At 44.7% G+C, this 11,920-nt stretch overlaps 1 protein-coding gene across 1 annotated transcript; it reads right to left on the reverse strand.

The window, feature by feature from the left end:
* Positions 1-7,289: 7,289 nt before the first annotated feature.
* LOC119338523 (auxin response factor 11-like) lies at positions 7,290-8,965 on the reverse strand. Its single transcript, XM_037610845.1, has 4 exons — positions 8,847-8,965; positions 8,432-8,507; positions 8,216-8,351; positions 7,290-8,110 (listed from the first exon to the last, which is right to left on the reverse strand). Exons 1-4 carry the CDS (start codon positions 8,963-8,965, stop codon positions 7,290-7,292), a joined length of 1,152 nt encoding a protein of 383 aa, XP_037466742.1.
* Between the last annotated feature and the right edge of the window lie 2,955 nt (positions 8,966-11,920).

Consider the following 11,920-nt stretch of genomic DNA (forward strand, 5'->3'; position numbering starts at 1 on the left):
GCAGGGGGCATGGCGGGCGGCGTCGGGGCGGGCAGGGGCGCACAGCGGGCGGGCGAGGGTGCACGGCGGTGGTGTCGGGCAGGGCGGGCAAGGGCGCACAACGGGCGGTGTCGAGGCGGGCAGGGGCGCGTCGGGGCAGAGGGCATCGGCGGTGGCGGCGGCGATGGTGCAGTGGAGTAGCCTGACGGCGTCTGCGATGACGCGGTGGAGCAGCCTGATGGCGTCGGGGCCGGGCTCGGCGGCGACGGCGACGAGGAGCAGCTTGGGCGTCGGGGCGGAGAAAGAAGTCATTTCTGCAGAAACTGCTAAGTGCTTCTTATATACACGAAGCATTGGTCCCGGTTTGTGGCACCAACCGGGACCAATGCCCACCTTTAGTCCCGGTTGATGCCACCAACTGGGACCAAATGTCTCCTTTCTTGGTCTCAGTTGGTGGCACCAACCAGGACCAAAGGTGGGCATTGGTCCCGGTTCGTGCCACGAACCGATACAAAGGCACCCTTTCGTCCTGGCTCGAGACACGAACCGGGACCAAAGGCCTTGTGCTGGAACTGGCGCGGTGCGGTGGGATGTTTAGTCCCACCTCGCTAGCCGAGAGGCTTCCGCAGTGGTTTATAAGCGCGGCTGCACTGACCAGTTCGAGCTCCTCTCAAGTGCAGGCTTACGGGCCTAAAGTGACTTTAATTGCTTGTGGACCTACTGCGTCTTCTGCGGGCCTGAATCCTGGCCCATGGTTAGGTTTCTAGTCATATTCAGGCCGTGGTGGACCAATAGGTGACATTTTTTTTCTAGTTTTTTGTTTTGTTTTTCGCATTATTTATTTTTCTTCTGTTTTTTACTTTATTTTTTCAATTCTTTTTGCTTTTAGGTCACAAAAATTATAAACTTTCTGTTAGTGCCATTAGTTTTCAAATTTGAATAGTTAAAATTTGGATTCTTTGAGATTTGTGTGTATCACTAGTTTGTGATTAACTTTACTATAAAAATAGATTCTGGAGTGATTCTTTTTCCTACTATTTAATATTACTGTGTTTTATCATTGTATTCAAAAACAGACTTTGTTATTTTAGCTTCTAACAAAAAATTCTTTATGATAATTCTTTTTGCTATTAAAGTTTCTAACAAAAAATTTCTTTATGAAAGTTCTTTTTTGCTTTAATGTTTGAACAGGAAATACTATGATAATTTTAGTTCCATAAATTGTATATAATTTTAGTTTCAATAATATTAGAGGTTTACAAAAGCTTTTTAGTTGATTCCTTTTGCTATTGTAGTTTTATAAAAGCTTTTTAGTTGATTCTTTTTGCTATGAAGAATATTATAGTTTTGTTTAGTTGATCATAACAGAATATTTTAAATGATTATTTTTAGTTCATTCCTTTTGCTATTAGTTCATTCTTTTTGCTATTAGTTCATTATTTGAGCTAAATGACCCTGAAATTGAAAAACACTACAAATGAACTCTGAAAAGGTTGAAAATTGGCATGGTATCATCATTTCACCCACATAGCATGTGCTAAAAAGTTGAGAGGGTTACGGCAAAAATTGGATGTAGTTCGTGTACAAAATGGACAATCTCTTTTGAAGTATCAGGGTTTCAGACGGAAACTCATCTGTTACAAAAGGCATTTGATTTCTTCACATGTAACTGCAGTGATATTCTAGATTAAAGGCATCATCATAATAGTTGTGGAGATAAGTCTTCACTTTTTCTTCACTCGTGTCCTTTGCTTATTGCGCCGTAACCATGGATAATCTTCATCATTTAACAGGGTGCTTTGGTCAGCCTTGACTTTGAAGGGAGGAATTTCATGAAACTTTTCATAATCTTCAGACATGTCTGTCTTGCCCTCCAATCCCACGATGTCTCTTTTTCCTGAAAGAACTATGTGGCGCTTTGGCTCATCGTATGATGTATTTGCTTCCTTATCTTTTCTTTTTCTCTGTTTGGTAGACATATCCTTCACATAGAAAACCGGCGCCACATCATTGGCTAGGACGAATGGTTCGTTTGTGTACCCAAGATTGTTCAGATCCACTGTTGTCATTCCGTACTGTGGGTCTACCTGTACCCCGCCTCCTGGCAGATTGACCCATTTGCACTTAAACAAAGGGACCTTAAAATCATGTCCATAGTCAAGTTCCCATATGTCCACTATGTAACCATAATATATGTCCTTTCGCCTCTTGGTTGCTGCATCAAAGCGGACACCAGCGTTTTGGTTTGTGCTCTTTTGATCTTGGGTGATCGTGTAAAATGTATTCCCATTTATCTCGTACCCTTTGTAAGTCATTACAGTCGAAGATGGTTCCTTGGCCTACGAGTACAGCTCATCAGAAACAGTGTTGTCACCCCTGAGACGTGTTTGCCACCAACTGCCGAAAGTCCTGATGTGTTCACATGTAATCCTGTCGACACACTGGTCCGGGTATTTGGAGCGCAGAATGTTCTTGTGTTCATCGACATACGGGGTCACCAAGGTAGAATTTTGTAGAACTGTGTAGTGTGCTTGAGACCAAGAATGTCCATCCCTACATATTATTGAGTCCCTTCCTAGTGTGCCTTTTCCACTCAGTATCCCCTCATACCGCGATTGAGGGAGACCTATCTTCTTAAGGTCAGGAATGAAGTCAACACAAAACCCAATGACATCCTCTATTTGATGGCCCATGGAGATGCTTCCTTCTGGCCTAGCGCGGTTATGAACATATTTCTTTAGGACTCCCATGAACCTCTCAAAGGGGAACATATTGTGTCGAAATACAGGGCCCATAATGACAATCTCGTCGACTAGATGAACTAGGACGTGCGTCGTGATATTGAAGAAGGATGGTGGGAACACCAGCTCGAAACTAAAAAGACATTGCGCCACATCACTCCTTAACCTTCATAGGATTTCTGGATCAATCACCTTTTGAGAGATTGCATTGAGGAATGAACATAGCTTCACAATGGCTAATCGAAAGTTTTCCGATAGAAGCCCCCTCAATGCAACCGGAAGCAGTTGTGTCATAATCACGTGGCAGACATGAGACTTTAGTTCTGGAACTTTTTCTCTGGCATATTTGTTATTCCCTTTATATTTTACGAGAAGCCAGACGGGACCTTCATACTGAGCAGGCATTCAAAGAAGATTTCCTTCTCTTCTTTGGTAAGAGCATAGCTGGCAGGACCTTCATACTGCTTTGGAGGCATGTCGTCTTTTTCGTGCACACGTTGCTGGTCCTCCCGTGCCTCTGGTGTATCTTTTGTCTTCCCATACACGCCCAAGAAGCCTAGTAGGTTCACCCAAAGATTCTTCATCATGTGCATCACATCGATTAAAGAGCGGGCCTCTAGGTCTTTCCAGTAGGGTAGGTCCCAAAATATAGATTTCTTCTTCCACATGGGTGCGCGTCCATCAGCGTCATTCGGAACAGATAGTCCGCCGGGACCCTTTCCGAAGACTACTTGTAAATCATTGACCATAGCAAGTATGTGATCACCGGTACGGACGGCGGGCTTCTTCCAGTGATCTGCCTCACCTTTGAAATGATTGTCTTTCTTTCAACATTGATGGTTGGTCAGAAGAAATTGGCGATGCCCCAGGTACACATTCTTCCTGTATTTGTCCAGGTATATACTTTCGGTGTCATCTAAACAGTGTGTGCATGCGTGGTATCCCTTGTTTGTCTGTCCTAAAAGGTTACTGAGAGAAGGCCAATCATTGATGGTTACAAACAGCAACGCATGTAGGTCAAATTCCTGTTGTTTGTGCTCATCCCACACACGTACACCGTTTCCATTCCACAACTGTAAAAGTTCTTCAAGTAATGGACTTAGGTACACACCAATGTCGTTGTCGGGTTGCTTAGGGCCTTAGATGAGAACTGGCATCATAATGAACTTCCGCTTCATGCACAACCAAGGAGGAAGGTTATAGATACATAGAGTCACAGGCCAGGTGCTGTGATTGCTGCTCTGCTCCCCAAAAGGATTAATGCCATCCGCGCTTAAACCAAACCATACGTTTCTTGCATCACCTGCAAAGTCCTCCCAGTACTTTATCTCGATTTTTCTCCACCGCGACCCGTCAGCGGGTGCTCTCAACTTCTCATCTTTCTTACGGTCATCTCTGTGCCATCGCATCAACTTGGCATGCTCTTTGTTTCTGAACAGACGTTTCAACCGTGATATTATAGGAGCGTACCACATCACCTTGGCAGGAACCCTCTTCCTGGGGCGCTCGCCATCAACATCACCAGGGTCATCTCGTCTGATCTTATACCGCAATGCACCGCATACCGGGCATGTGTTCAAATCCTCGTACACACCGCGGTACATGATGCAGTCATTAGGGCATGCATGTATCTTCGGCACCTCCAATCCTAAAGGGCATACAACCTTCTTTGTTGCGTACGTACTGTCGGGTAATTCGTTATCCTTTGGAAGCTTCTTGTTCAATATTTTCAGTAGCTTCTCAAATCCTTTGTCAGGTACACCATTCTCTGCCTTCCACTGCAACAATTCCAGTGTGGTGCTGAGCTTTATGTTGCCATCTCCGCAATTGGGGTATAACCCTTTTTCTGATCCTCTAACATGCGATCGAACTTCAGCTTCTCCTTTACACTTTCGCACTATCTCTTTGCATCAACAATGACCCGGCAAAGATCATCATCAGGCACATCGTTTGGTTCCTCTTGATCTTCAGCTTCCCCCGTTTCAGCATCACCGTATTCAGGGGGCACATAGTTGTCATCACCTTCTTCTTCTTCTTCGTTGTCTTCCATCATAACCCCTCTTTCTACGTGCTTGGTCCAAACATTATAGTGTGGCATGAAACCCTTATAAAGAAGGTGGGTATGAAGGGTTTTCGAGTCAGAGTAAGACCTCGTATTCCCACATATAGGCCATGGACAACACATAAAGCCATTCTGCTTGTTTGCCTCAGCCACTGCAAGAAAATTATTCACGCCCTTAATGTACTCGGAGGTGCGTCTGTTACCGTACATTCATTGCTGGTTCATCTGCGTACATCTTGAATAGATAAGTGACCAAATTAATAGAAGTTCATCATCACATTAAAACCAAAGTACATAGATAGTTATCATTGAACAACATATAGCTCTTCAGAGCATCTAATTAAACCATACATTGAAACTATGTAAAACATTTCAATGCAACAACAAATGCGATCATAACCGCAACCAAGGTAACAATTGATCCAACGGCATAACGATACCAAGCCTCAGTATGAATGGCATATTTTCTAATCTTTCTAATCTTCAAGCGCATTGCATCCATCTTGATCTTGTGATCATCGACGACATCTGCAACATGCAACTCCAATATCATCTTCTCCTCCTCATTTTTTTTTCAATTTTTCCTTCAAGTAATTGTTTTCTTCTTCAACTAAATTTAACCTCTCGACAATAGGGTCGATTGAAATTTCCGATTCACATACCTCCTAGATAAGAAAATATATATCACATTGTTCAGCATAATTGTTATAAACACTAAATGAAACTAATAGTCATAAAAGATAATATATATACCACATCCGAATCATAGACAGGACGAGGGCCGACGGAGACGGACACCAAAACCATCGCACTATATAATAACAAACAATAATAAGTAAGAAAACTACACAAGTATCTATCTAAATCATACAAGTAAGAACTTTTTTCTTTTAGAAATAAGATAAGATCAAGAGGCTCACCACGGTGGTGCCGGCGACGAGATCGGCATGGGCGATCAACGACGGTGAGGATGGGGACGGGACAGGATGGACCGCCAAACCTAGAAAAATCTCGAGGAAAATGGAGCTTGAGAGGAGAAAACTTAAGTGTGGCTCGGGCATTTCATCGAACACCTCATGTGCATAGGAGGTGAGCTAGAGCAGCACAAAGTTCTCCAATGCCCGGCCAGAAAAACAGAGCAGTGGAGTACTCTGCTCGCAGGCGAGGGGGTATATATAGGCATCTCATTGGTCCCGGTTCGTGACTGGAATTGGGACTAAAGGACACCCTTTGGTCCCGGTTGCAGCCACGAACCAGGACCAATGGTTGTGGACCAGAAGCGAGACCCATTGGTCCAAGTTCATTTCTGGAACCGGGACCAAAGAGGCCAGACGAACCCGGACCAATGCCCCACGAGGCCCGGTCGGCCCCCTGGCATCATGAACCGGGACCTATGACCCCATGGGTACCGGTTCGTGACTGAACCGGGACTAATGGGCTGGCCCGGCCTGAACCAAAGACATGTTTTCTACTAGTGTTAGTCCAAGCATCTTCCTATTATAAACATCCACAACATTTGACTTCTAAAGTTCATAATCGCTCACCAATCTGAAAGGGAATCCTTTTGCAATCTATCCATGATATGATTCAATTTGCAATTTCGAAAATGGGATAATTGGTTTTATGCCCCTAGTTGTGTCCCATTCGACAGGATTGCCCCTAATTTCCAAAAGCCAGCGGTTCTGTCCAATCCACTTTGGTTGTCTTTTGCTTTTGCCCTTTGACCGTTTGACCGTCACTTTGAAAACTTCATAACTAATTCATACTAAATCAAAAAAATGCAAATAAGATACTAAAATGTTTGGAAAAACATCACATATATGTCAATATCACTTGCATTCATGACAAAAGTGTTGGTAAGTGCCCATCCGAGTTTTAGCTCTTATCGCACCACCATGAATAGTAAAATCTTAGAAAGTTCAAAAAATCCAAAAAAAATTGGTGCCAAAGAATGACAAATGTTTTCAGCGCTTGCCAAGTTCCATCAGGGAATGACATTTGTGGAAGTCATGGCAAAGAAACAATCAACAAGTGTTGATTGTTTTTTTTTTGCCATGACTTCCATAAATGGCGTTCCCTGATGAAACTTGTTAAGCACTTAAAACATTTGTTATTCTTTGACACCAGATTTTTTTGGATTTTTTTTGAATTTTTAATATTTACTATTCATGATGGTGTGATAAGAGCTAAAAATCGGATGGGCACTTACCAACACTTTTGTCATGAATGCAAGTGACATTGACATATAGGTGATGTTTCTCCAAGCATTTTGGTATCTTATTTGCATTTTTCTTATTTAGTATGAATTTGTTATGAAGTTTTCAAAGTGACGGTCAAAAGGTCAAAGGGCAAAAGCACAAGACGACCAAAGTGGGTTGGACAGAACCGCTGGCTTTTGGAAATTAGGGGCAATCCTGTCGAGTGGGACACAACTAGGGGCATAAAATCAATTATCCCTTCTAAAATTAGCATGTATGTAGTAGACAAAAATTGAACGCTCTACCTAATCAGAAGTAATCTTCAAGCTTTGAGGCGTCGAAGAACTGCGAAAAAGACGCCTGGTTAGGAAATGAGTTGACTGACTTCCCTCCATCAGGTGATATTGATGATTCCAACTTTGGTGGTGACACTAGTTCATTTTTTTCTACCTGCTGACACTGCAGCTGTCCAGCAAAATCACCATGAGTAAGTGCACCAGATGAACCTTCATTGTTACCACAGTTAACATGTTTGGTGTCACAACTAACTAGCTCTGCTTCTGAAACATGCTGTTGGTCATCGCAAATCCATGAAGGTGCCGAAGAAAGTTCAGAATTCTCTGAAATGGTTTTGCCAGATGAGCCTTTCTTGCTCCTCCGAGGCTTGACTCTAGGCTTACCCTTGCCATTTTGCTCCGAACTGCTTTGACTTGGATATTTATCTGCGTTTCTTGGCTCTCTTCCTGCAACATGTAGCTCCGACGCAGACACTGAATCAGTGGCAGGCTGAACCTCATAGCTTTCTGAATCGCCTCTCTGCATCTTCGGAGCATGCAACTGCTGCTGCTGCTGGACTTCATTGGAAGGCATGCTTTCTGGCTTTATTGAACCAATGGGATGACCAAATGTTGAAGGAGGCATGTAGTTTTGCTTGACATTTTGAATAATACTAGAATAAGAGGACTGGTGACAACTGAGTGGAGTCCCTATGTTTTGGCCAGATTGATTCAGAAACATCATCATAGCCAATTCCGATCCAACGGCGGGCATGTGCTGCAAGTTACCATATGGATTTCCAGGTGCCCTCTGAAATGGTGACATATGTACAGATGCAATATCTAGCCCAGGTACTGCAAGTAAAAAAAGAGTTAGTATCCAACTTACAAAATGATACAACAAATATTTGCAGATTCAGTCACAACCTCAGGTACTGATAAAGCATGGTTGAGGAGTACCTCCATAACCAGGCAGGCATTGTCGCTTTGAATTCAGTGATGCAGAAGGGAACGCTATAGTGTTCTCCGCAGTTTCAATGTCCCATATGCTCACACGCTCGGGTCTTTCTCCGTATCCATGTTCATCCCATTCAATCTGTTAATGCAAAGTATATGAGGACGGCCACATGATGATAGGCACGTTCATTCAAGTTTTCTGGAAGGAAAGCAAGGCACCTGCAAGTTGCGCCATTTGGAGTTCGGCCATCTCATCGGATCAGAGTCGCTAACTCCCACAATTGTACCAGTGTATCTGTCAAACAAATCAATTTTTATCCAGAAATGATGCAGAACAAATTCACCGAGCATACACATTGAAAGATGGTGCTAAACCTTCATACGTGAATGGTATATTGCATTATATATACTACTACTCACTATTGTAGAGGTGGCTTGATATGGTCATTTTTCTCAAAGATGAAAGTGAGAAAGATTCGCAGAACAAGTAATTTAAACTCGAAAGCATAACAGTATATATTGCCTTCAGATATCAGTTGCATTTACAGGAGAAGAATACGGAGCATCAAATCAAAAGCAGAAAAAAATGCTATCTGCCTATGACAAAATATTCAGTTATAGTTAGTGGACAAACCTGCGCTTGCTTGACTCCTCTGTCTCAAACATCATAGCCATTCTCATGCCAACAGATTGCTGGATATAGTTGGCCTTATCGTACCTTGCAACAGGAACTACAAATGGCGAGTAGTACATGTTAGAAGTATAATTATGTTTAAGTTAGAGATTAGGAGTTAGAGATAGAATAGGTTAAATCGTGTACAACTTGTCCTCTACTCTAAGTCTCTCTCCTTCATATTGTACTTTATATATACCCCACACTTGGGTTAGATCAATACAACAGAAACAACAACAATATTCATCCATTCTATAATTTTCACATGGTATTAGAGCGGTTTGTCCAACGACGTCGATCCTAGAACCTTCCACCACTTCCGCAGCACGCCGCCCCCGGGGAGATTAATCTCCTCTCCCCGGGGGCGCGGCACCCGATCGATCAAAAGATCATATCGGTTCCATAGTTTAGACAAAATCAATTAGATCAATTCCAATTTTCGAAATTCCAGTAGATTAGTTCTTATAGCCACCAATAAATCCCACGACTACCAAAATCCGGAGAAAATTAGCATAGATATCAATCGGTAACTCCATCCACTCTCGTCGGCGTCAGCTCCGCGGGCGTGTGCACCTCGAGACGCATCTACGGGTGCATCAACGCCAGAGGGCGAACATCGATCCGATCTGCACCAACCCCGCGGGCCTGACGCCCGGCCTCCGGCGCATCCACTCAAAGCAGTTCAGCGCCACGTCTCGTGGACCTCTGAGATCTCGGTTAGGCTGCACGTCCCCGACATCGCCTCCAGGATCCAGCAAATCTCCATCGGCTACTCAGGACTTGGTTCGTCCGTCCGTCTCAGCGATTCTGCGCCAAGCCGCCGTCTGTTCCGACTACACACGTGTGTATGAGCAGGGCAGAGACAAGTGACTTGCTAATGCACTCAGGCGAGCTACACAGGTACCGACGGCGAGCGATCGACGCTGACTCCATCGACCTCCAGCGCGCGGGACTACAACGAGCGATCGGTGAACGTGAACCAATCTTGACGCCTCTCAGCCGGGCGTTTCGATCACGGGAGGGATTTAACTCGCATGCTATCTCAGATGCATGTATGCAGGTACTTGCCAAGGTGGGTTCTACATGTGCATGTGGCCAAGACTACGTCAACGTTCAGTCATACGGCTCACCTAGCAATCCTGCATCGACATCGTCCCACGACATCTGCATCAAGCCATCAGCACGGAATCACCTGCACCGAGCGATCTGCACCGAGCCCGCGCCGCGTCATCAAGCTGTACGACAACGCCAGGCTACAAGCCAAGATACTTCGTCAAGCACGTCTACGAGAAGCGATCTCAACAGGCACCATCCACACGCCAGGCCGATGTGGAATGAGATGCAATTTTCATCGACTTCTCCGGGCGACACGGCATCGACACTTGGTCGCGCGAAGGGACGCCTTCAAGCGACGCATTATCGTCTGACACGTCGCTACGACGCCATCGCTGGCACTTTATCCCCAAGGTCTTCATCAACGTGGTCTTCTTCATCATCATCATCATCGTCAACACACCGCCGCCATCTCGTTCATAAGATGGACACCTAGCATCCTCTGACAGACTTTTTTGCAAGACGCGATCTCGACGACGGCAATGACCGCGTCACGACGGCGGCATCGACCGCGTCATCCACGACGGCAAGACTACATCGACACGGCGTCACTATAGTGACGACCCTACAATGCCACACGGTTCTGACAAAACCGGTGTGTGCTCGCTGGGCTTCCTCCGGTCTTGGCAAAACCGGTGGACTCATCGCCGACGACACCCTATGACATCCGCAAGGTGCATCGTCCACATCTGCAGCTCCGTCATAGTGCATTTTTTTTGCGTCTCCGGCTTTGTGCGGCTTCATCATTCATGACGACCACATCATCGACCACGACTACCTCGACCACGGCTACATCACCATGATCGGCTACCTCGACATTAATGGCTACGTCTACAGACATTAATGGCTACGTCTACAGCAACTCATCGGCAACAACTTCAGTCAACAGCGTCCGCCTCGTCACTTGCGTCCACGACACTCCCGCTGTGACTGCGGAAAGGAATAAAGGAGAAGGCAGGAAGACACTAGAAGGGGACGCAGTCACCGCCCTAGGTGCCGACCCATCAGAGACGCGGTTGATGATGGCGCGGCGGAGAAGACGACGGAAGTACAAGAGTTCAAATTCAGTCGTCATCGTCCGCTTCACTCCCGCTACGACTGAGGGGGAATGTTAGAAGTATAATTATATTTAAGTTAGAGATTAGGAGTTAGAGATAGAATAGGTTAAATCGTGTACAACTTGCCCTCTACTCTAAGTCTCTCTTCCTCATATTGTACTCTATATATACCCCACACTTGTGTCAGATCAATACAACAGAAACAACAACAATATTCATCCATCCTATAATTTCCACAGTACATACATATATCCTAGGTATCACATGCTACAGAACATGGTACGCGGTGTGGAAGTTGTAGAAAGTACCTTGTGCTGCTGTCCATGCTGGCCGCGGGCTTCCGTCCGTCGACTCAGTCGCCTAGACCTGTCTGCGACATGGTTACTGTGGCTTGTGTGTCGGTGGATGCCGATCCAATCGATCAATGGCGAGGGTCACGATGGATGTTTGCTGACAGCAAGATCAAACAAGTTAGACAGGATTTGCATAGTTTCACAGAGCCCTTTTTCCTTACATTTGGATAATATATGTCTTTTTTTTTGCGAGATTGGATAATATATGTCAGTTGTAAGGAAACCAATCCTATGTCATATCCCATACCTGCACATTCAGAATAAAATATTAAAAGGCAGTACCAAAAATAAAACTTCTAGCCATCTTTTATGATGAGATGGATTGAACTAACACTGAGAGGAACCGCGGAAGTTTTTCATATAAAGCAGTGACTACGGATCAAATAGTAAAGAAAACTCCATATATACTCACTTCTAAAATTTTATAGGCATTTCCTCAAACATATGATGAGCCGCTTACATCCATCCTTAGGGCCAGAATGAGCAAACATCTTGAAATTAATGGCAGAAT

This window comes from Triticum dicoccoides, chromosome 7B (genome assembly GCF_002162155.2).
Source record: "Triticum dicoccoides isolate Atlit2015 ecotype Zavitan chromosome 7B, WEW_v2.0, whole genome shotgun sequence".
NCBI lineage: Eukaryota > Viridiplantae > Streptophyta > Magnoliopsida > Poales > Poaceae > Triticum > Triticum dicoccoides.

Bases quoted from the DNA above. Each gene is read 5' to 3' on its own strand.
- LOC119338523 (XM_037610845.1), bottom strand. From the start codon at position 8,965: ATGTACTACTCGCCATTTGTAGTTCCTGTTGCAAGGTACGATAAGGCC. The intron at 8,352-8,431 runs GTGCCTTGCTTT...TTGCATTAACAG, and splicing joins CCAAATGGCGCAACTTGCAG to ATTGAATGGGATGAACATGG. The intron at 8,111-8,215 runs GTACTCCTCAAC...TTTTACTTGCAG, and splicing joins ATGCCTGCCTGGTTATGGAG to TACCTGGGCTAGATATTGCA.